The sequence below is a fragment of the Cinclus cinclus genome, chromosome 7 (assembly GCF_963662255.1).
Source record: "Cinclus cinclus chromosome 7, bCinCin1.1, whole genome shotgun sequence".
Taxonomy (NCBI): Eukaryota; Metazoa; Chordata; class Aves; order Passeriformes; family Cinclidae; genus Cinclus; species Cinclus cinclus.
The window spans coordinates 11,780,918-11,807,100 of record NC_085052.1 but is presented as its reverse complement, the minus strand read 5'-3'; the positions used below and the strand labels follow the sequence as shown (position 1 = coordinate 11,807,100).

The 26,183-nt window shown below is 42.4% G+C and overlaps 2 protein-coding genes across 2 annotated transcripts in view; both read right to left on the bottom strand.

The window, feature by feature from the left end:
- Positions 1–2,737, bottom strand: part of SH3PXD2A (SH3 and PX domains 2A) — a 236,847-nt gene extending 234,110 nt beyond the window's left edge. Inside the window, exon 1 of the mRNA XM_062496397.1 lies at positions 2,666–2,737. Coding sequence (XP_062352381.1) covers positions 2,666–2,737 — 72 coding nt within the window. The remainder of the gene's footprint in view (positions 1–2,665) is intronic.
- A 12,821-nt stretch (positions 2,738–15,558) lies between these two features.
- Positions 15,559–26,183, bottom strand: part of STN1 (STN1 subunit of CST complex) — a 33,586-nt gene continuing 22,961 nt past the window's right edge. Inside the window, 3 exon segments of the mRNA XM_062496303.1 lie at positions 15,559–15,716; positions 19,632–19,704; positions 20,250–20,411. Coding sequence (XP_062352287.1) covers positions 15,559–15,716; positions 19,632–19,704; positions 20,250–20,411 — 393 coding nt within the window.

Below are 26,183 nucleotides of genomic sequence, written 5' to 3'. Positions count from 1 at the left end.
TCCTTCCCTAGTAAGGATTTCCCAGAAGACAGTAGAGAACTGGCTGGCTTCCTATCAAGTAGCACTGGAGCCAAGATTTTAATCTATTCCCACAGGCAGAGCCCTATTCAACTTCCAGTGAGGTATTAAACTCTTCAGAAATTTCACACACACAGGATCATAGCAGAGGATATGTAAAGCTGTCTTCTTTCTTTAACTTTCTTGTGTCAAGGCCACAAAAGCTGCGCTTATGTCACAAAAAAACACCTGCTCCAGGCAATGATTCCTGGCAGCTAAGCCGTGCAGGGGCTTACGTGCTACTCACATTTAGCCCTCTCCACGTGCTCACAATGCCTAAGGTGTGCCTTCATCTCTCCACGTTCCACTATGGTCCTGAAAGATCACAATTAAAAGGAGAGAGAATGATGTTAAAACACCCGCAATACTTAGGTCACCATCCACCAGAGAATCATACTGTTAATCTGATGCCAAGGCACATTTGCATGGCCTGAAGTCTTGGCAGGAAGACATTTATGGGTGCTGGAGATAGAAAAGCTTTTTGATATTTCAAAGCCACACAGGACACAGAGCATAAAGCTTTGCACTCGCCAAACTATCCACACACAACAGAGAGAGATAAATCCTAAGCGATGCTTACACTAATCTTAGAAGAAAATAATTGTTTCATGCCAATAAAAAAAACAAAAAACAAACAAACAAACAAAAAAAACCACAGAACCAAACTAACAGCAAACAGTGGGTCAGGCCCAGGGAATTAAATTCTTTGAAAGCATGGGTTCACCCTCTGTGAGTTACTCCAGCCAAAGCCAGATGATCCTATTGTGCTGAATACTGTACAGCCACAGATGGAAACTAAGTAGGACAAAAGGCACACACACCATTAGTCACCCAAACCATTTAGTCTGTGGGGTTTTGGCAGAGAACAGGACATATGGAGGCATGGAACTGTTGTGAAGAAGACAATATTAGTAAAGGGGTACAGTGAGAAAGTTGAAGGGAAAGACAAACTTGCCACTAGAAGCATTAAAGAGAACTTCTTTGAATAGTCTATGTTACTGTTTATTAACATGAATGACACTGATCATCAAGGGAAAATATGTGTTTTACATGTAAACACAGGAAATATTTTATTTCAAATCCTGTAAACACAGAGTTGAAATCCTTGTTTTCTGGTCATTTTCCAGCAAACAAGAAATGAACAGTATCAGTTTCTCTGGCAACCCAAGAGACTGGCAGAAATTGGAATCTCTTGGATGATACTGTTACCATTTCTTTTGTATGTTTTGGTGCTTGGCAGATGTACTTCTCTGATGCAGAATTGCCATCACCTTCCATGTGAGATAACACCCTGAAGCTGTTTCAGCCACAGTCCACAGCAGAGCCTGCAAAAACTAAAGATGCTTTTCCCACCTGGAAACACAATAGAGTGAACACACAGGTCCAGCTGCAGCCTGAGAGGATATAACACCTAAAACTTCTACTCCTATGAATTGGATACAAGATGCTTAATTCTATGGTAGGTGAAGCGCTTCAGCTTTACAAGTCTGCATCTCCCAGCGACATAGTGCCCTCTAGCCTTAAACAGGATTACGCTTTAAGCCTCAGAGGAAAAAGCTCAGTGATATGCAACACTAATATAAAGGTTTAAGTCCAATCTTTGGCCTTATCTTTTCAACAATCCATTCAGCTGCTGATCAGCTCTGGAGAAATCTGGCAGACGCACAATGTCAGGAAACAAAGTATACTCAGAGCCATTTCACACCAGATGCAATAGCCCCTCAGGCTTTTCCTTACCAAAGCTGGAAGATTTACCTTCTCTATAGACAAAATCCAACTTTCTGTGTTCTAAAATACATGATGAATCTTGAGAAACAGTTAAAGGATTTGGTGCAACTAAAACCCAGAAACAGCGAGACAGAGAAAAAAAGATACTTCTCTACTTAAGTGGAGAGGGAAACGCTACTGACTGTATGCTGCAAACTCCTTCGGTCAAAGACACCTCCACATGATAGGCTGCAACACAGGAGTCCGGGAAAATTGTTTAAAATTCTCCTCTAATGCTGTGCTATTGGCAGTAAGGTGTGAAAGGAAGAAGGAGAAAGAGAGATAAAAGAGATCAAAACGCCGAGTCTTCCTTGGTAAGCATGCAGACAAGCTGCCCCTTCAAAACAAGGTCTGAATGTAACTTAGGGGTGAGAACGAGCAAAGATGCGCTCAGCACCGCCGGCTGCCGACCCCGACCCTGCCGCAGCCGAACCCCGCTCCGCTCCCCACCGAGCAGCCTGGCCAGGACAGGGACAGCCTGGGCATCCGGGAGACCTGCCCCATCCTGTCCTGGGACTAGTGAGGAAGAAGGGAAGATCCACCTTCCGAGGGGAAGGAAACTTCAGAATGGTAGCATTAAAACGAGCCAAGAACCAAATGGGGTGAAAGAGAGTGAGGAAGAGCCGCACCTCCACAGCAAGAAGCCGCGGGGAGTCCCACGGGCGCCTCACCTGGGGCCGGCGTCTCGCACACAGTGAGGCGAGGGACGGCTCGGGACAGCGCTCCGGGCACCGCTCCGGGCACGGCTCGGGACAGCGCTCCGGGCACCGCTCCGGGCACAGCTCCTCGCCCAGCCCGTCCCCCCGCACACGTGCGCCCCCCGGGCCCCGCCGGCACTCACGTAGTGCTTCGAGGGGTTCCTCCGCTTCTCCACGTCCACCACGTTGGCGTCCAGCACGCTGTAGGACAGCATCTTCGCGCACCCCGGCGGGGCTCCGCCGCTCCCCGCCGGAGCTGGCAGCACCCTCCGCCGCGCTGCCCGCCGCGGCGATGCCGGGCGGGCGGCAGGGACACAGGCAAGGGAGGATGCCCCGGTGCCGGCTCCGCCCCTGCCGCGGCGGCTCCCCGCTCACAGCAGCCCAGCCCAACCCGGCTCCGCTCCCTGCCCGCTGCCCCGGGGCTGCGCGGCCACTGCGGCGGCGGGAGGGGCCGGGCCGGAGACTCCTCCCCCGGGTGGCCCCGGGGGGCTCTGGCGGGACGGGAGCCACCGCCCCCAGTGCCGGGAGGGCTGGCGGCTGCCCCCGGGAGCCCCGCTCCCTTCCACAGCGCCTCCGGGCCCCCGCAGAGCCGCCGCTCTCTGTTGAGACTCCGCGGCCCTCAGAGCCCTCCATCAGTGCAGAAAGGGTCCGAAATACCCTCCCGAGCGGCCAGGGCCACGCCGTAAACCCGCCAGTGAAGGGCCGAGCCCGCTCCCGCCGGGAGCTCGAGGCCGGCCACCGCTTGGGAAGGTCCCCGCTGTCCTGTCCTTCAGGGACGCACAGGTATCACAGCTGGAGGAAGGTTGCACGGACCCTCTGTTGTGAGGTTTTTTAGAGCTATAAGCCTGTTTCAGCTCTTTGTACATACGTGCACAGGTAAATAGGTATCATCTTCCTCAGTACCGCTCCAAGAAGAATTTGCCCCAGAAATTTCAGGTTGGGTTTTTTTCCCCCCCCTTTTCAATAATGCATCATTACTTTGCATATGATTATTTTAAAGTTACGTCAGAAATGGAAACTTCAGTGTGATCTTCCAGCCCTCAGCTTGTTTTATGACATTCATTAGCTATTCACCAAATTAACTTAAGTTACTAAGATCTCCTTTCTCTGAAGTCTTTTGCCCATGCAAATTTTCCAGTAAGATTCCAGAGTATTGCTGACGGCTCAAGACCTGCCAGCCCAGGAGTACAAAGAATACCAGCTCCTGGCAAAATAAGCTTCTCATTTACAGTCAGAACAGTCCATCTCAAGGTCATTTCCTCTGACATGCTCTAGGCACAATTTCTGAATCAGAATTTTTACAGTGTTACTGGCCCTGAAACAATAACCATGAGACAGACACCAGAGTCACAAAGCCTTAGGTATTTAGGCCAGAAGGCTGGCATTGAAAAGTGGATGTTTCCAAAATATAGCAGGTTTCCACAAGCAGCTTAAGGGGAAAAAAAAAAAAAAGGCAGGAGCAGCCCCATCAGTGCACAAGATATCAACTACTGCCAGGTGGGAACCAGGTATCTGCTGACAAGGACAGATGCTCTGAGCCAGCCTTCTCCTCCCTCCTCAGCTACTATACAGAGTTTACCAAATGACCTGATATAAAACCTAAAATCCCAGCATACCACCTCAGGAGGGGCACAGGTATACATGAGACAAGGAGGGTGACAGAGAGGAAAACTTCATGTACCCACTTCCACTGGCACTTTTGAGGCTTATCTTCTTCAAGATACCCTCTTTTCTTCTTTGAGGCACTTCCCACCTCTAATCCTCATGCATGACACAAGGCAGAAGAACAATTATTTACATTAGAAACCTTTGCTGTTTAGACTGGCCAAGAAGTCCCTGGTGTGCAGAGCAAACAAAGAAGATTCTTTCTTCAAAATGTAAATATTCAAATAACCCATTGATAAAAATATTCCTGATGTGGTCAGGCTTTCAGATCTTGGATGCCTCATCCCTGTGAAACATCAATATACATCACACATTCCATCCCCTTCTCCTATCACCCTGTCCAAAAAAAAAAAAAAAATAAAAGGGTCCCCTCCATTGTTGAAAACACTCAGGGTTTGTTTTAAAACAGCTTTCAAAACATGTCATTGTGAGGGAGAGACAAAATGCGTAGTTCTCCAAACACCCTGCCCCATCCTTCCTGACATTCTTACTAATTGGCATCTTTTTACTGATACTCTTCTCATCTGCTCTTGTAAGGAAGGAGCTTCTATTTTCAACCAAACCTGAGACCAGTGCCTTGGGGTTTGTGCCCCTTTGGTGTGTACCCCTTTCTTCCATGGCATCTGGTCTGCTGTTCAACTTCCCTCTATTCAACACAATTTGACTCTCCTCAGCTCCAGACAACCCATCCCACCTGTGAAGCCTGGCCAGCCTTTGTACCTCTGTCCCCCTCCTCCATCATCTGACAGTCTTGTGCTCACAGCCACCTCCTGCTCTCCTTGTTTGCTTGCTGCATCTGTCCATGCATGTAGGAAAAATGTGTGTTGCCAGGGGCATGGATAGTTCTTTTAAAACATGTACAACACCCAGTCTAGTGGGAGTCCCATCTCCACATATTGCAGAGCTGGCAGAAAAATAACCAAAACCCCTTATTATGCTGTAGGCTTAGGAAAATCTGCTCCTGTCTTAGGCAGCAGCTGGGAAATTGAAGCTGATGGCACTTCCTAGCCTTGTGTTGGAGAGCTGGGCTCCGGCTGCTGGGGCTGGGTGAAAACAAGCCTGGGTATGCAGTGAGGAGCATGGCAGGCTGGGTGCCTGCCCAGCCCCACCTGCACAACAGCCTGTACCTGATCCTGGCCATGAACATGAGGCTGAGATACTGTGAATTTGTAGGAAAATAACCAATTCTGGAGATTTTAGTGCTAAAACTCTTAGTATTTATATTTTTGTTTCTTAAAGCCCCCATTACCAAAGTCCTATCATTCCATAGGAATATCACTGCTATTATAACAATTTTAACAAATATATTAATATAAACTTCTGATTTAATAACTCACCTTCAAAGACTCATGCTTCTGATAAAATTCACCTGAGGAACACCCTGAGAAATTCCGTTTCTGAAGGTTGAAATAAACCAGTTATTTTTAAATTTTATTATTTTGCTAGGTGGGTATTGGGGCAAAGATTCTTCTTTCACTTTTTTTTTTGAACAAGCAGGTAATCACATTAGCCTCACAGACCTAGTGCAGCTACACGGCAGCCTGGACTCTGCTCCAATTACAGCAAAAGCTGATGCGTGACAGAATGTGTGTGTGTGATGTTGTCAGAGCTGGAGCATGACTTGAGTTTTCATATTTCAAGAGGACTCTGTCATGCTGGCAAATTTTTCGTAAATAAGCATTTGAGTTGTAAATTGAAAACACTTGGATCGTTAAATCAGTGAGAAAATAAAACAAGGGACAGACTTTTCTGTGCTCCATTAGGGCCATTTCTAATGCCTCTTATTAATTCATGGCATGTCACTGTAGATAGGTAACTGCCCCTGAATGTTAACCATGCTGGGGTCTAACAGCCCTGTCTGTGGGGGCTGGACTTGTTGTTCAAGATGATTTTCCTTTCTGTTTTCTAGCTGGGCAGCCAGGTGGAACACAGTGTTTTCCTATCCCACTAACTGAAGAGAATCTAGCGGTGCTCAGCACCCTGGGGGGGAAGTAAAATGCCATGAGCTCAGCCCCTTGGGGGAAGGGGAACTGTGCAGTGCTGTGCATGACAGATTAGCCACACAACTCATTACTGGCAACTGGAGTTGCATACATAATCTGCTAGACATGGTACTAGAGATGTGCCCCTTAGGGTTTTATTGGCTCTGATGTGCAACAGCACAACACAGAGCCTTTGTTACACTCCCATCTCAGCTTCTGTACTTACAAAACCTCAGCTTCTTAAAAAGGCTGCTTTCCATGCAGTCCTTCCACTTCAGCATTTCAACACACACGGCTTTTGATAGGAATGACAGGAATGGGAGAGCCTGTCTGGCATTCAAATCTCAAACTCTGAAACAAAGCACAGTGTGACCTTTTTTTTCTTATTTTTTTAAAAAAGCCAATTGCATTTAATCTTCTTGGGAGATTACTGCTCTTCATATGAAATTCACTCTGGAGGTAAATAGGCCCAGCTAATATGGAAGAAGGCAGCCGAAGAAACCAGCAGCAGTGCTGGCAGCACAAGACCCCCCTCCTCTAGCACAGTATCTTTGTGCCCCTTCCCCTCCCAGCCTCCTCAGCAGAGTGTGCTGCTTTGTCAGCCTCTCTGTGCAATTTAGTATGATGGAAAAAACAAAATAATCATTCCTTCTGCAGGCAATTGACATGTTTTTCCAACGGCATCACAGCTTTTACTTACATTATGAAAGAGCTGCTTCACCCTCTGGACTTAAATTATAGATGATCCTTTCCTTGAAGCAGCTATCTTACAGTTTAACCCTTTAATGACTAACGTTATTTTTCAGTCCTCTCTTAGCAGTTGTGGATGAAGGATTTCCCACTGTGGTATGTGCCTTGCATGGTGTTTAGAGTGGCAGCAGCACATTGCACGCTGCTTTTCATCCATGCACACCTTGTACTTAGCCATTTTTACAGAAGCTTTGTAGATATCTCTTGAAGCACTTAAAAAAATAAAGCAAGCCCAAGATACACTTTTCTTTATTTATGATGTAGGTGTCAAGCTTATGTTTGAGACAGCTGAAGTTTACCAAACTGATCACAGTTTTGGATTTGGATTCCTCAGCTTTCTTCTTGGATGCTATCCCTGACTTCAGCACACTCACTGTTCTCAAAACAGCACATTTTAAGACTGGTTTCTGCCTTATCCTCTGCAAAAAATGTGGTAATCTCCATTATTGAAAAGATGGGCTTGTTTAAATAAAGTCAGTCGAGGAAGAAATTTTCTTTCTTTGCATTTTTTTCCCATCTGTGTTACCTCTGCGCATACATACATGGACACCAAGATTTAAAATTTCCACCAACCCCTTTTGAAATTTCAATTTCCTTGTTCACTGTTTTTACTCATTCAACCCTTTCTGAAAACAAATAGTAATTTTATTTGGCTGCACAGTCCCTAGAGAAAGTAGAAAAAATTATCTGCCAATATCCAAACCAGAAAATTTTTAACTGACAGACTGTGAACTATAAAAATGTACAAATAAAACCTTATGAAAAGTTGCTCGTGGAACTGCAGTTTGAGCACAGGTGATGGGCACATAAGCTTGGCACTGTGAGAAGAATCTGTAATATTCAATCTCTACCATTCAGTAGTGGAGTGCATTAACTTTTTGTTTTGTTTTGCTACCTTCATGCAAAAGCAAAGTGGCTTTTCCAACTGAAAGACTTCTGTAGGAAGAGCACTTTTGGATCTCCTCAACAGCAACATCATGCCATGGGTAGACACAAAGAGTTTGGTTTTTTCTCCCAGTCATTAGACTGGGGTTAATAGGTTTACCTACTGGTTCGTAGGGCAGTAGCAGAGATGCTTGAAAAATAAAATGACCTGTAGGATGTGAATTGCTTGTAACAAGAAATGAGATCATCTCCCCCCCAAAAAATGCCCTGTGGAAAGCAAAGTTACAGTTTCTCTAGCAGGGCCTGATGCAGGTGTGCTTTTCAGCTTGGAGCAGCGGACACACTATCCACATAATTCCAGCTGTTTATTTGGATCCAGACATGTGTAAAGCCCCAGCCATGCAGCACCAGGAATGCAAGCCTAAAGAACCATTTCACTAATGAACTCTTTCTCAGCCACTTTTCTGGTGACTGAGGCACAAAAACCACATGTGAGACAAGGGCAGCTTTACCTTCAGGATCATTCTCATCAATTCATAACAACATCTGCATGATGATTACATTATCCTGAACATTTTGGTCCTCAAAGGCATGTTCGTGGCCAACTTTGACTTTAGCATCTAACTTTGAGCACCAAAGGCATTGGTCTTTTAGGAAGGACAAAATACTCTGCAGAACAGACCTTTTCAAGGATAGTGTAATGAAGGCAGAGGAAGAGCATATAAATACTGCAGTGCTCTATGTAAATTTGCCCAGCTGTTTATGCTAAATGTTCTCTTACTCCATTTTTCCTGACCTCATTTCCTCCACTGCCTTCTAACTGCAGTAAATAAAACAGTACAAGTTCTTGCTTTCATTACATGCAACACCTGCTGCCTGTTCTGAAACAGGTCTGCAACAGATGTCTACAGCATCATTAGGCAATTATTTCTTTAGCCTTTTCCAGCAGGACTAATTTCCAACATCTTTGTGTAAATCCTCCTCCTTTGCTTCCTCTGTATTTCTCATCCTTTCCTGCATTCAGGGTTCCAACAAAAACTCTTCTCTATATTGTTTGTCCTGGATCACTGTACTCACAGAAGGACAGAGACCATAACTTCTTTGAATCAGGAATTAAACTGAAGATATTTTACTGGGGCAAAAAAGACAAGGTGAGGACAGAAAACAATGAGACAGATTAGTCAGAAGTAGTAGCAGGCAGTAGTTCAGAATACCAGCTGGCTTGTTACAGCTCAGGGTTTTTTTGTGGACAATACGGCAAAGAAGAGTTTTACATGAACACAAGGACAGCCCTTACACTCTCAAAGCAAATGACCAATATTGTCAGCAAGAGAAAAACCCAGCCCCAAGCACTCTTTTCATTTTACCACTTTTGTTCTTTGCCAAGAAGAGCACATGTTAGAATCTGTTAGGCCTGCAGGACTTGCAGGACTCCATTGTTGGGGAAGACATTTGAGGGTATAAGTTACTCCCTTCTGTTTCCACATATCACTGTAATATTTGGCTGGAATCTCCATTTCTGGGAAGAACTGTGAACTTCCCAGGCCAATAACAGACTTTGCACATACTGCATTTAATTATGTTAGTTGCTATGCAGTGACATACATTTGCTATTTATCTTACCTTGCTTCCAGCAGAGCAATGTGAAGGTGGCAGAGAGCTCCAGTTCTAGCTGGTAGGGAAGGAGTGTGCCTTTCTTGCAGTGTATAACAAAAAAGCAAGCTAAAACAAGAGCTGTAGGACATGTTGTGCCAGGTTCATTGGCACTGCGGTGTTCACTAGTTAACACTTACTGAAAATCATTCCTTTAGGTTATTTCTTTCACTGGCAAATTCCTGGATGTGCTATTCTCAGGCAATCTTGTTAATCTGGGCTGGTTTAAACTTGTAAATTGCTGTGACTAGATTAATATAACCTCCATTGCACATTAAAAGATATTAGTGGAAATAGGTTACTGTCATCATTAGCCATCAGTTGCTCAACTTTGTACCCCAATGGATCTTTACCAGATTTTAATGGATTTGCACTTTGCCATCATGGCTTAGGGCAATATCTGTGAGGAAACTTCTGCAAAAACTGTCCAATCATTTCTTAAAAGAGCACTTGCAGAACAAGTACTTCTTGTGGCAGCTTAAGTTACAGGAACAGGTTCTTTGGGAATGTTGTGTGTGTGTGGTTTCTCTGGTGTTTAACTTTCTTCCTTCCCTTTGATGGAGGCACTGATTTGGGCTTCCCTCTTCTATCAGCGCATCCATTTCCTAAAAATGTGCCAGACCATAACAGTTTAGGGTCCATCACACTTCTTAACTAGCCAAAGTCACTTAGGATGGTGGGACAGAGGTTAACAAATGCCCAGACACACATATAACCACATCAGAATAGAGTAACACACAAGCTAAAGAGAGATACAGTAACTGGGAGACATACAAGCTAGAAGTCCACATCAACTGTACAGATCATGTCTGCAATGAGATCTGCAAGGACATGAAAGCAGTAGGGAGAGGCAGATAGCTTCTATCAAGGGTGTAACTTGTTCAGGTTTGGGCAAGACACAGCTCCTTTATTTTTTAGTTATATTTTTTTTTAACTTGGATCCTGCAAAAAAAACACCACTAGAATATTTAGGGTGAATATTTAGGATCTTCAGGAGGGTGATGGAAATCTGGGTGGCTGAACCTTCAGGATGGTTGGATGGGAAGAGCATTGTTTTCCTGAAATTGAAGCTCTTTCCAGCTGCAAATTTCTGGTGCCTAGACAAGGAGCAAAGGACAGCCTGCTGGAATCAGAACAGGCTGTGAACAGTGCCAGGTCAGTTAGGCAAGGAGATTATTCTGAAAGTTTCAATTGCCAGATGTTGACAAGGATATTTGAGTTAGGAAAGATAAAGGGAACAAAATAGATGAAGGGATTTTGACAGGATCTGTGACTGTGAATGAAATGAAGGGCCCAAGAGATGAGACAAGAGGGGAGAGTGGAGTTCAGGAATAGATGAAAGAAATTAGGGGGAAAGTCTCTGTGCCTGGCAGGTTATATTGCTGGGAACGAAACCCAAGATCCTTGGCTCAGCATCTCCCTGCTGCCCACAAGGATCCACAAAAATGTTGCTATAGTGCTGGGACTCCTGTAGGATGGTAACCAATTATTGTAACTGTTCTTTTATCTTTGTGGCTGAACTTTTTTTTGCTCTAGCCTGGAGGGTTGGGGCAGGAGGACTGGAGACTGCTGAAGGACAGCAATAAAGAACATAGCACTGCACTGACAGGAAGTTTCAAAATTCAGGGTGCCCATGGGATCTGAACTTGCTCCCTTCTCATTTAGAGGTAAGTATAAAGATACAAATCTTAGCTAGGCATATCTTTTCCCCACAGGATCAGCTTACTCTCAGAGTAAACCAAACTGCATTTCTTTGACAAACAGATTTCCAGTACTTTGTCTTGTAATTCTCTTTGTGGCTCCATGCCTCACTGCCTGCTCACTGATGAATTCTCGCTTTGAATAATGAATTAGCAACTCCTATTTATGGTGTTCATCACTGGAATACACAAGCATACATAGATCCAAAACAGTAACAGCTTTTAATACGTATCCAACATTTAACTTTGTAATTTATTAATTTGAAAGTAAAGCTTAATTTCCCAGGCCGGTTGTGTAAAATGCATGCCCTTGTGGGTCCAAATTTACAATCCAAAAATTTCAGAACAAGAATACTCAGAACTCATTTATCTGTATTTCTATTTTTATGAAGTCATCAAAGAAGTTGTAAGAGGAAATAGGATTCCAGAAAAAATATGATACAAATAAAAACAGGGAGATCATCATTGTCCCATAGGCCTTGGAGAGAAAGATGACAAGACAAGCAAAGCAATATGCATGGAAAAAGAGGCAGAAAAATAGAAAGCTATCAGTACTAATAGAAGAGCAGCTTTTTGTAAGTCCCACTCCAGCATCTATCCATTCACTCTCTCCCACACAGCCACAGAGTTCTTCTCTAATAGCTTCCATAGAGCTTTTAATGACTAGGATTACAAAAAAAATGGAGGCTTATGCCCTACAGGGAGTTGAATTATACCCAATTTAGAAAAGGGGGAAACTGAGATATGAAGCAACCTCATCTCTTCTCTCACGTAAGCAGAGGGCAGGGACTGAAGGTAAAGCTGTTCCTTTGTTTCCTTACCAGAAAATCACAGTGCATTTCACTAGAATAGAAAATGGAGATTCTTAGGTAATTTTGTTCTCAGGTGCTGCATTTCTATAGAAACTTACCTTTTGAAGGTAACATAAAAATGCTGACTGCTTTTAAAAATTCCATCTTCCTTACCTACCTTTTACTGCCCTAATTGTTGCTATGGAAACTGGAACTGGCACTGAAGCAGTCCTACAACATGAATTCTCACTTGTCAGTTTTACATAAAGTAAAAAAGTGCCACCTTCTAAGTCCTTTAATAAACCAGTAATAATTGTGTTGCCTAACGAGTTTTCAAATTAAACAAAGCAAGAAAGCATGCTTTCACTGAATGCTCTGCACAATATTTCGTAGGTGTGGTCTAAGAATTTTAACAGCATGCATGATATGACTCTGTTGGTTAAGGATATGATCCTTAAACAGAGAGACAGTTTATTTGCAGTAAAAGCCCTAGTGTGTGTAGTTCGACTTACATAAAGGTGACTTATACCAACATGGGTATGTCTAGACTGCTGTCACAGAAGCACACTGTAGAGATACTGAGTGAATGGGTAAATCAGCCTACAGTGAGCTCTGTGCTCCCACAGCTCCTCAAGGAACTGCTGTGCAGGCATATGCATGTTATATTCCCTGTAGGTGCAAGAGGGAATGCTCTCAACCAGAGTAAGTGTTAACCTAGGCTGGGTGGTTACTGTGAAAAAAAGAAAGAAGGCGAGCTTAAGATAGTCAGAATCTGTGTATCTTAGATCTAGGCTCCTCCATTAATTTTAGCTTAACCTTTCACTCTGGTAAAAACTATAGGCTCCCTTGTGTTTATTCATCTTACTTCTCTGAGACAACTCATCTGAGAAAAATCCCTTTTTCCTGTTCTTGGGGAACAAACACAATCAGAACACACCCTCCATCACAAGAATTAACACTCCCAGCAAGGATCAACTTCCAGGCACAGGTTCTTTCCAGAATAACTTACCCATGTTTCCTGAGTTAAGTTCCTACCACCTCATCTCCAAGGCTTTGCAGTTGTTCAGTGCTTTTGAACTGCAACAGGGGCAGGACTGATGCAGATACAAGTGTCTGCCCTTTCTACCTCCAAGTATAGAAAATCAGTGGACAGGGATTTTAGACAAACTTAACACAAAGAAACACATTTAAAACACAGTAAGTGCAGCCTCAGAATTGGTGGCAACAGAATTTGCATGTGTAACTACACAAACTGCAAACTGCAAAGCCCAAAGATGTAATCCTATTTTGGTATGAATTTATTTTAAAGAGATCCTAAAGAGCAACATGATCTCCAAACTCTCTTTTTCTCCCTGAACTCATCTAGCCCACACACTCAGCTGTCATGCTTAGGAGAACTAGGGTCTTTCTTCTAACTTAAGAGAGGAGATCACCTTTCCCACTGAGCTAGCACTGTTCCATTTAACCCTTTCCCAGCAAAATAAGCTTCTTCTAATACAGAACATTTCAAGAAAATGGCCAAGACAGTCTTTTAAATTAGATTCCATGCGCTTCCAAATGGTGTGAAACACCTCATACTTTCCTTTAAAATATCCTCAAATTCATGCCAAATAAGCAACTTAACCATGTGTACTGCTTGATTGTGGGCAATTCCTGAAGTGAACTTGAATTTAGGAATCAGTATTCCAAGCTACTTCTTCCACAGATAGCCTTGTTTTTAAGCATCACTTTAAACTGATCAACAATCAGAGCTGGAATTTAAAAAGCAAATCTCCCCAGTGGCCAACCAGATCTTCTCATAGGCATAAATTATAGTTTCAATTCCCCTCAGTACCACTTCACTCAGAATCTGCCTTCTTTCCCTGATTTACAGAAATATTCAGGGTGTGGGGAAGGAGTGGGGAACAAACAGTCTACAACTCTTCCTTAATCCTCTTTTATTTCCTTCTGCACAGGTACATCCCTTCAGCACCTGTTCAGGGCCTATATTTAGATCTGATGAGAAGGTACCTGACTCAGAGCAGAGCAGCAATGTGAGGAGTAGGGAAATCTGCAAGGAAACCAACTCTTGAGTCCTTCAGCAAGCAGGGAATATACAGCAAATGAATGATTTCACACATAGCTCTCTCTATTACCAGAGGCCTTAAAACTTACCATCTCTTTAAGGCCAGAGTTTTTCACGGGCCTCTGAATGCAAATGCCAAATATTTTGTCATGCCTTTCTCTTAGCCCATATCTCACTGCAGCCAGGGCTTGGAGTGAGGCAGATAATATAACAAACCAGAGAGCTGGCACACATGGGGCTAACTCACTGGCTTTCCTCATGCATATGGTTTATTTTTCCCTGCTATGTCAATCCTTATAGGGCTTTACCACTACAGCTGCCTCCTGGGAGTCTGCTATTGCAACTGTTACAGAGAAGGTGCAGAAGAAAGGATAAATTCAATCTTTTGTACTCTTTTCAAGTTAAAGGTATCACCTCCACACCATAAAGTAAACATACTAATTAAACAGACAAGCCCCTGCAGCAACATTTAATTATTTAATTAAATTATTTCATTATTATTTAATTAAATAATTAAATTATTTAATTATCCTCTCAAAGGATAAATATTGAACACCTTTGCTTTTTAACTGTTGCACATAACAGAGTTATTCCAGATCACACATCTCACATGGTAACCTTCTTTAGGCCAATGTTGTTTCATCTATGCCTTGTGTTCTTCTGCAAGCACAGATATGGGCAGTATTTTACCACAAAAGTGACAAAGAATAAAGGACATGAAAAGCAACAGGCAGAGGAAATTACAGTGGGTCTCAATGGCTTCTGTATTTTCTTTTCCAAAGCATGTAATTTATGTTTTGTCAAGTAGGAAGCAAATGAAAAAGCAAAACAGTAGCTGATTTTGAGAATTTTGGTCTGAAGAGAAATACAACAAGCATCAGTAGTACAGATGGGAAGGCAGAGGAATGCAGACATGCTTGACAACCAGTGGGCAAGGCTGCAGATGGAGAAGGGATGCAGGACCCTATTCCTGAATATTATTTTACAGAGAATGGTAAGGATTGCTTTAGTAGTAGGAAAGCTGTCCAGATTGAGGAATACATATTCACAGACACACCAAGCACTGCCAGGAAGGACAAGCAAATCCTTCTGTTTGTGTGTTCTTTCTCTAGGTGCTAGAAAGTTCACATAAAAAGAAAGACCTGCAGCTATTGCCATATGAAAGCTCAGTGTTTAAGCCAGAAAAATATCTCCTGAGATGACCACTGCTGTAAACAGTGAACTTCAGCAGTGACTTTTCTTTAGGCCCACTGGACACAGATGTGAGGATGGTCAATGTCTCATCCTACTCCAAGGAAAGAACACAGTTTCTTTTCCAGTTTCCCTGCTAGATTAGAATGTCCAGAATCAGTTTGTTACCCCTTTCACTAGGAATAGCAAGGAAATCAGCAAAAATACTAAACCAAGCATTTGAACAACTTCTCTGCAGCTGGACAAAAATAGTATTTGGAGAATCAAAAGGCTCTTTTTTATCCACTATCTAGATCATACCAGCTAATGACAGCTTCTCACAGTATCTCAACCTCTCTTTCTTATATTTTGTCTTTAAAATACCATAAAATATCCTTCCATAGTGCTGACAACATCACTGTTACTCTCCAGCAGTTCCAAGACACGGTGCATCACCACTTCAGCCAGAGAAGGGTTGTAGCTCTGCCGAACACAACTCAGGATATGAAGGAAATGGCAGCCTTTTTCAGCATCTGCAGAAAAAAGGAAGATGCAGCCAGGCATGGAAGAAATATTTCAGTCTAACTGTCTCCTTTGAACTATCATAATACAGATCAATCATGAAAAAACCCAGAGCCCTAGATACTGAAATAGACACGCATGTACTCAAAAGAAAGAGATCCTGTCTGTGCCTACAGTTCTCCAATTATCAACTGTTCCCAGTGACTTTTCTGGGAAGTGTCAGGGCGGTAACAGTAGTATTGAGGGTGAAAGATAACCCAGTCTTGCCAACTCTTAACATACAAGGCTCAGTACAGCTTGATGAGGAGTTTAACAATGTAAGGGTCTCTCCACTGTCCATGTATGCAGACCATCCAGCTTTTGCAACTTCAGAATGATACAAATGAAAGTCATTTTACTGAGACCCGACCTCACAACTCTCGCAGCACGGCAGGGAGGTGCGTGGCCAGGGCCTGTAACCACTGGCCCAACACTGGCATCTTGTGGAAAAATTGACGCACTGCAACTGCATTAGCTCGCAATGCTATTCCATCCCTACCCTGCAGACCGCTCAGACAATTACAGGAGTAGAAAGTCACAGAACCACCAGTATCAGATTTTTTTTCTCCTTTTAAGTGGAATTAGCCCTGCAATGTACAAGATAATAGAAGTTTAAAATAACCCCCTTTGCTAGGAGCAAGCACAGAGGTCCCTCAAGGCTTGCATACATCTATTCTGTGCCAGGCAGAGCATTGTCTGGAGCTGTCCTAGTGATCACTTCCTCCAACACAGCCTGTAACCCACTAATCATCAGTGCTGCATGCTCCCAGTCCCCGAAGTGCTGAAGTTCACAACATATTTCTCTGCAGCAGCTGACAATGAAAACAGACATAAATCAGATATATCAGCACAAATTATTTTTCTTCTCCTTAGCTCACGTGATGCAAAGCAAGTTTTATAAGGGTACTGAGAAACTGCTATGGGCCAGGGAAGGCTCTATATTTTGGGTTTTTTTGGTTTTTTTAGTTAATTCTCTAATCTAGACTCTGCTGAGCCTCAGAGCTGCCTTAGAACCTGCTGAGAAAACTCACTGGTAGATAGTGGTAAATAAACAGTTCAGCCCAATTCTGATTAGGCTTTGAATCAGGCAGAAATACTTCCTCAGAAGTATCCAGCATGAAAAAAAGATATTTGTGGCCAGTAGCCAAAAATGTGTCTACTACCCTGGGAGAGAGAACTGGAGAGAACAGAACAGTGCCTTTACCTGGTCATAGTGACTGTTATTCTAAACAAAATGGGTAGCTGTGCTTTGCATTTGCCATAGGTTCATCATAAGAAGGTCAAATTGCCCATCCCTGATGCAGAGTAACTTAAATCTCAATGAATTACATTAATGACTCAAGGGTTACCTAAGAGCACAATGTGTATTTTTCCCCTAGATGCTGGTAGAAAATGGCACTTTGGGGTAGCTGCAGGTGGGTACAATGGCTAAGTAACCCCAAAACACCCCTGTCCCTCTTTCACTGACATCCTGGATTCGTGCTTTTGTCCAGCACCTGAGGGAAGCCGGCTGATTAACTGTCCTGGCTTGTCAACAAACATCAGAGGGAACTGAGTTACAACTACCATTTGCCTACTGCAGATGTCTCATAAGGGGACATTCCGACTTATTTAATTTTACTTCAAGTGGTTCTGGCTTTTGTCCTCTCTACCAGTAGCCCAATCTAAGCCTAAAATCTAAATAAAACAGAGAAACAGAGCAAATTTATAAAACAAAGAAACAAACAAACCAAAACCCAAATCCATTTTGCACAGTCTGGAGTCAAAATGTGCTATCTGGCCATATTAAGTTTTTAGATGGACCCACAGTGGTCTCTCATGAGTGCATTTAAAATCAGGAATTATAAGTGGAGCAAAAGACTAGGATTGTCATGTAGGCACATTACAGATCAGGGCTTGTGCAGCTCTGAGTAGGCATGCAAGATTTTTTTTTTTTTTTTTTTTTAATTTGTACAATAGTTTCAGACAGCTGGGCTGGGCCTGGGAATGTGTCACAGCTACAACAACGGGGCAAGGCGTTGCCTGGAAAACTGGCAGAGAGGAAACTCATCAGAGAGAAGAGTTTGATTTATCATAAATCATCCTTCTTGTCATGGAAGATTACTATTACGCTTGGAGGAAAACGGGTAGGAATTTCTCGCAGCAAACAAGCAAAAGCCCTAGAGGTGAATGGCAGCGTCCTTGTTTTCTCCCGGGGAGCCTGGCGGGCGCTGGGAGCGCGCTCCCGCCAGCAGAGGGGGACCGGCAGCCGCATCGAGCTCCGCGCTCTTGCATCATCCACCGACAGCAAACACCCGCCGTGCCCTGCTGGTTTCGAACGAGGTTCTTGGCTTTGCTTCTACTGCCAATGACCAGGACATTGAAACGGCCCTTCTGGAAACCAGCAGTGGGGCACTGACCTGGAAGCTGTCCTCTTTACAGTGGGAAACTAAGTAAGAGGAAAGCTTCAAGGAGAACAAGAGGGTTTGTAAAACAGCTGCTGATTTTAAACCGCTTATTAGGGAAAACATGGCTTTGAGGACCAGGACTCTTCAAAGCCTTTTCTGTGACTGATCTACAAATTACTCTCTGCTGTTGACTTTCCTGACCGAAAGAACTTCCCAACTTCTCATGGATCACAGAGTACTTCACCAGTGTGACAATGCACAAGAAGGGAACAAACAGGCGGCGGTCACTCAGTGCCTCTGTCAGCTGTATAGAGGTTCTGGCCTTGATAGTGGCACAGTTATAAAAAAAAAAAAAAACCAGGTTGCCAGGAGAACTAGCTGATGTATAAAATGAGCAAAGGAATGATTTGTTTCTTAGAGAAATGATGCTTGCATTTGTTAACTGGATAAAAGACAATAAAACAATGGGATACAGTAATTTGTTGCACTGAAGCACCCTCAGGCAAACAAGCCCATATTAACCTGCATGCCAATTGTAACATCTTCTCCCAAGACCTTGTCTACAATTGTACCACTTCTTACAGGAGACAGTTAAAACTCAAACTTGGTGTTGCCTCACTTAGCCTTATTTTCATTGCAAGATAACCATCATATTCCAGGTCCTACAAGTACTATTGTAGTCATGACAGTATAGGGATATGAGCAATTTAAGATTTTATGCCTTATGTTCCAGTCAGTCATTTACTCTGTACTGAAGCACATTCTATCCCTCAAATAGCTGCACTCCGGCAGCAAGTGATCCCTGCTGACACATTCTATCCCATGAACTTAAAGACACTCTGTGGCAATGTACCTGTGTAATTAGCACACATTCAAGTCAAGCCTAAGTTATCACTATGGCAATAAGACAATAGTTTGAGGGACAACCATAACTCAGAAGCCACCTGAGGCACCTTATCTGGAAAGAAATAGACTTTGTTCTTCTGAAATCCTTAACTACAAAGAAAAACCAATTGAGCTTAAGATCTTCAGACAATATCCTACTAACTTAAGCAAGTTTTATTGTTGACTTAAAGGAGGCGGGGATTTCACCTTTCTGCACGGTCACTTTTGTGTCAACTCCCCTGCAGAAACTGAACCAGCAAGATTTGCTACTTCTCCAGAGTGCAAAGCAACACCTTCTAGGTGGTGACCTGACTTCATTACATTTGGTTCCTCCCAAAATCCAAGTATTCTCAAAAGATACAGATCTAAGATAATGGCTGCTTATTTCAGATCACAGAGGTTTGCTCCCTGCTGGGCACACCTGCTCTTTCTCTCTCCATGCTCACAGGAAGCTGCTGCTGCACTCCTGTTTTTAACTATACTGATTAGCTACACCAGCAACAGCCCAGGTTCAAGGGTGAGGACCAGCATCATATCCAGTCCAGCAGCAGGAGGAGGTATCATCATCACTATACCAGCACCAGCTCATCAGAGCTTGATCACTCTGCTACTTACGCCTGGGTTTTTGACAGTCTTCTTTAATCACATCAAGGGTCACTTTAAACAGCTCCTTATCATGGTCAGTCACCTGAAGAAAAAAGAAGAAACTGGCCTTGTTGTTGAAAAATAATCCAATGTCATGGTGTATTCTAAACTAACACTTGTCAGAATTATACTCTGCATTTTATGCTGCCTCCAAGACTAATAATGAACATCAAATCTTCAGGCAATAGTTTTAGTGCTATTAGCAGCATCCATGAGTTTGGTGAAGCACATGATACAACTAAGTTTGACCCAAAGGAGGGTGACTGACTCAGCAGAACAGCAAGCTTGAAACCACTTTGATAAGGAGAACCGTCCCAGGCCCCAGGTTTCAGTGAGCTCGGCTGGATCAGAGCAGTTTGGCAGCCCAGTGAACACAGACAGAACTTGGAAATACTCAATGCATGATACAGAGGTACAACCAACAGTGAAGTAGGCTGCAGAAAAGACTTGTGAGAAAACTGAGAGCACCTGGATGTTCAGCTTCTCTTTCTGAAACATTTCTACTATTTCTGCAATATTTTTATTGTTTTTACTGATCATAAAAGTCATACCATCAAACTTGTTTGCAACCACAGCTCAGTTCCTTACATAATATAAGTCCTTGGAGCTGCTAGGTTTCTGGAAAACAACTCCTTTTTCTTGTAGCATCTTTATTGCTTCCTTAAAAACACTGTGAATCCTTTTGGAACTGGAGTTACTTTTTGACTTCACCTGCATAGGAAGAAAGGAATGAAGCAGATGGTGAGAAATCTCAGCCCAGCCAAAGTTATCAGCAAAAGCTCCAGATGCTTTCAAGAAGAAGATGACTTCAGGTCCTTTGACATGATTTTTGTTACACATTTTTCTCCATTTAGAAATTCAAAAATCCTATCTGTTATGTATGAACTAACCAGTATTTCTGAGCTTTAAACAAAACCCAAACACCAGAAGCTTGTACCATTCTTAAGCAAGCACAGTCTCTAAACTGCCTTCTTTGTGATTAGCAGCTATTTGGTGCTGAGAACTCTTTTTTCAGAATATACTTGTGATGCTTGCAGATCATTTGACTTTTTGTTAATCAAGCTTTGTTCACTTTCAGAGTTTTCCTGTTAATAAGGGTAGCAAGAAATGAAAATCAGTATTTTGAAAGGTGGTATTCAGGAGGAATCCAAGTGTGGAGGACTGGATTCCCATGTCTTGATTTCAGAGAAAGGAGAAAACTGAAAAAAACAGTATTTGTTTCTTGCCCCCTCTGTTTCCAGATTTTTACCAGCATGCTCTGGTCATGCTCTCAAGCTTCCCCACAACCAAATGAAGTGAAAGGATAAAAAGCACGCAAGAAATTAAGACAAGTATGCAAAATAAGGAAACAAAGGATTCAGTTTTGAGAGTAAGTGGGAAATTAGTTTCTTGTAAAAGGATAACAATGTGCCTGGAAATCTATAAATGAGGTTATTTAGAACACAGGGTTCTGTGTTTGGGACATATCTAACAGAGTAGAAGGAAGGAAGGGGAGGGGAAAAATACCAGGGAAAAACAGGGTTTGTTTGGAAGTAGAACAGAGCTAGGAGAGTGGAATGACAGCTAGGGAAGTAGAAGGAAATAATTAGTTGTGGAGAAGGCAAAGTATGGGTAGATAAGAGCAAGACTATGATTTACTCTTCTCCATCTTCATCTGCCCTACTGTGTCCTTCAACCTCCCATTTATCTACACAGACTTCTTCAGTTCCCCAATTGCTGTTTTCTCATCTGTTGGGAGCACACTATGCTCTCTGTGGTTTTCTGTGAGAAGGGAGCTAGACTGCTCCCCACAAACCACCATGTGATAACTAGAACCACACTAGAGCCATAAGAGCAAGATTTGCCAAGCCATTCCTTCAACTATCATCATAAATACTCCCACCATGTTCTGAATAAAAATATCAGACTTCACATATCCTACTTCACTCACCAGAAACAGCTCAGAAGCCTTGGGAGTGAAGCAGGCACTCACTATGAACTAGAAAGAATGTACATGAATATGCAAAATGGACACCACAGGAGCAAAGGAAGAATATCTTTTCACAGAACCATTCATTCAATCCATTTGCAGCTCTCAAGTGACACTCCAACAGCCTGGAAGCTGATGTATGTAATGGGGAATAGTTTGGGGATCCAAAAGGGACATTGGTGTTAGCATGCATTACAGGTTTCTCCCTCCTGCTCCTCCAGATCACTCTCAGGATTTCAACAGGCCATAATCACATCTGTCTCCCTGTTTCACAACAGCTAATCTCTTTTTCCTCTCAAATCACCAGTAAAAATAATTGCCAAATACCTCAAGAAAATTAACACAGAACAATGGCTTTTATTCTTATTCAGTTTTCTCTGCTTCAGACTGGAAGATCCAGTGCCTGAACCTTGTCTGTCCTCCCGTCCACCACAGCCATCAATCTGGATAACAACAGACTCTACTTCTAATTACAAACTTGGCCATCATCTGGACACCATTCCAGCAACAGCATTAATACCACTATGGTTCTTCTCTTCATTGTGCTGCTTCTGATAAACTGAAGAAACAAACATAGCAGCACGAAGGATTAAGTGAAAAGTGAATATTTGCTCACAGAAAAGCACATTCTCATAGCCATATTTAAAATGAAGAGACTGCCTCTCACTCAAATGCAGTAATAAATCCTCAAGAATGTAAAAAATTGCTAGCAAAGCAACCAACTCATGACTCTGATCAATTTTTAATGTGCTAGCAAACATTTGGGGAGAAGAAAAGATAAAAATATTTCCAAAGAAGCACAGTAATTATACTGTTTGGCTTACCACTAAAATCCTGTCAGAAAAGAGAGATAATTAAGAACAGACTCTGTGTGAACTGACACACAGCTCAGCCCGGATGGATACTGAAACAGAATCACTAAGAATGCAAGTCAAGGCACTGACAGAGTGAAAGCAGTGAGGCCTTATTATAAGTAAGCAGCTGCTACATATCAGCACTCTCTCATATGTGCTGCAGAATCCACAGAAAAGGGCTTCATTGCAGAAGGACTGTTCCTTAAAAACAAATTAGGGCTCCTGCCCACTTTAATAATACCATATTATATATTAATACAAAAATATCATATATCACTGGTGTTTAATAATACCATAAAATGACAGTAAAAATTTTGGGGTTTCTCCTAGTGTGCTCCAGAATATGCTTCCTCCTCTCCATTCCTCTGGGCAAAACAGCAATTAAGTTCCTTTGTCAACACAGTCTAAAATTGCTTAGTCTGCTCTTTTGGTCCAACCCAAGTAACTCCAGCATCTCATCCTGCAAATTCACAAGTCAATAGCACTTCCCCCCAGTACCTCTCACAATATTCACACCTTCTTTTGCAAAGTGCCCCCCTTGGGCATGCCTTAGCTTCAGAGTGCACCATTTCACATTCTCTGAAGTAGTAACAGCAGGGTCTTTCCCCTCTCTTCCAAATCAGGTCCTTTTCAAATAAATTAAACTGTACATCCCAGCATAGGAGCATTCAAGAATCAGTCATCCCTTTTGCAAAACACATCATATACATGTGTCAGTGTGTGTGTGAGTAACCTGAGACAGAAGCAGCTATTAAACAATAATTTTACTATCATTACCTCACTCCCAAGACTGGCCAAAGGCTCTGTAGCAAAGCCAACAGAAGAATCTATGTATCCAGAATTAAGTTGGTATACTTTAAGCAATATATTCCATCTAATTGGCCTCACACAGCTTAGTGGGCTGGTGCTGTGCAACCAGTTATTCTCAGATCTTTAAAACAAGACAAATTCTCTGTACAATCAACAATAGGTCAAAGAAAAGAAGTGGTACAGGAATTAGTTAAGTCTGTTCAAAACACTGGAACTATGTAACCTTTGACTCATCATGAATCACACCCTGATGGTGTTAAAGCTTCCTGGTATACATATGTGATTCTACTCATGGAATCACCCTTTGCAGTTTCTCATGTAATGTTTAATCCTGGGCTTAGGCAGATGGCAATTTTCGTAGTAGTGATCCTGGACATGTCAGTCCTGAAGTCCTACGATAAGTTTTGCAATATACATATTTAAAGCAGTGGTGAAGCTTCCTCAAGAGGCAGAAAGACAAGGACACTGCACCAAGAACTTATCATGAACTGTGTTACACCTACAGTACAATGTACAGGGTGGACACAGACAGTGTGAACAACACTGTACAACTTCCTGCTTTAACTACTTCTCGTTGGTGACCTTGAGATAATATTCAAATCAAGAGAAGCACAAACTGCACACTCTGGAAAGCACAGCTCAAGTTACATGTCCAAGCCAGTGACATTCACGAACTGGAATGGTAGCACTAAAATAGCACACACTATAGCTTATGCATGGCAGAAGGGCAGAAATATTGTTAATCAACTCTGGCTGGTTTAAAGCATCGAATTCAGCTGAGAAATTGGATGGATCCATTTAACATGTAGCTTTCTTTAAAAAAGGAGCCAAAGGCTTGTCCATTTACTAAACATAATTGCCTAAGTCGAGCAAGTACCCTCTGGAGGTTCTCTAAGCACAAAATTACTTTTTCTTGTTTTACTTGTAGTCTTCCTTCTGGTACCCACCCTTCCAGCCTCAAAAGTCACTTGTTTTAAAGGACAGGAAAAAGGCTACACCTTAGGGATAAATGGGGCACTGGTTATGCAAATTAAAGCTCCAGTGGCTTTAAAACTCATAAAAGATTTGTTAATTTTTAACTATTTTTAAAAGTAGTTGAATTCTCTTCCTCATAATCTGTAGACTATAAAATTAAATTTTCCCTAGTATATGTCTAAGAAGAGGAAATTATTTCAGTTCTGCCAGGTGCATCTGCTAGAGAGAAATTTATTCTGGAGAGGCAGAAGACTGCACTGCTAGGGAGGGAGCAGGACTGAACAAAGGCATTGCAGGACATGTATGGGATATGGACAGGGTTCAGCTACACAGTAATGCTGGAAAGGAACACAGAGATGCTGCCTACCTCAAACTGTCCCAGCTAACTGCTTCCATCTTCACCCTCTGCTCCACTCTACTGCAGTGACTCCACAGCAACTCATGACCTCCCTGCAGAAAATATTCCATGGGGAGACACCCTCCCACTGTGATGAACACCGCACAAGTACTTTAAAAGTTGGGAAAGAGATGAAGGGGGTGTACCACCTCTTCTAGGACTACAGGGAAAGGAAGAGAAAGGAAACAAATAGTTTAACAGCAACTTGTGCTCTAGAACACTGGAATAAGGATAAAAAAATAGCTATACATCCAAATAACTCATCCTTTTACATCCAGGAAACGTGCAAGAAGTGAACAAGTGTGTATACTGTGGCATGGCCTAATTAGCTGAGCTGGCTCTGCAGCTCCTGCCTTGTCAAATAGGCCCAAAATAACATTGTTCCACATCAGCAGCACCATTTATCCTCCTGGTTTGAGGGCAGTGCACAACAAAAGACTACTGAAGAGAAAAGAAAGGAAGAGGATCAGAAATCAGATCTATTACACTTACTTTTGTGGACTGAACTGGGTACTTGACCCTTTGCCAATTATGAAAAGTGACACCTTCTAGAGAGAGAGTAGAGGAACAAGGAAATACATTTCCAGAGCATTACTAGGCACTCCTCTTAAAGCATTCATGCCACTTGACAACTGCATGTCCTTTCTTATGCAAGAACAGATAACCTTCTTTGCAAGAAGTTAATAGTAAATGACAATAGGGAGAACTGCAATTTCTAAATAAGCATTTGTAAACCCAAATTCCTGGGACATATGCTCACATCCTTGCATCAGGGTCAGGAGCAACTATTAATTATGATGATAGTTCTTCATGACTGCTAACAACACTGATGCTACATTATTTTTCTTGGTTTAGGGTTTTTGAGGTTTTTTTTGTTGTTGTTGTTGGTTGGTGTTTTGTTCGGGTTGCATTTTCTTGTTGTTTTTTTTTTTTTTCAGTCTTTCTGTGTTTGTTCTGCACCAGTTCCTACTTTAAATAGCCTTGTAAATTATTTATTTTGGTCTTTCTATAAATGCTGAAACGTTTAAGTTTCCAGTATTGGACGCAATGGCTACTACTTCCTTTAATGTAAAGTGTTTGGAAACTTCAAATACTGTTCCAGCTAGTTTAAAAAGTACCAGGTGCTATGTTGGATAATCTACTAGCAAACTTCTTTGTCTAAAATGAGCATAGCTCCTGTTAGTGCTAAATATCCATGTTTGTTTCAAAGCAAACCAGAAACAAATGCCTTAAATAAAAACAAACAAACAAACAAAAACAAACAAAAAACCCCCAAAAAACCAAAACCCAACCCAGATACCAAGAACAGTTCAACAAGGCCAACAACCAAAGAGCTACTTTTCATTATTATTTGACCTCATCTGCAAGGGGCTGGTTTTTGTGTTATTTTGTTTGGGTTCCTTAAGAATTAAACAAACATTAGATGTCAACCTAACATAGCACTTAACATTACAGTGCACATCAAACTCAGGGTGAAAACGGCTGCCAGGGATTTATTACTCTACAGAAAACCAAAA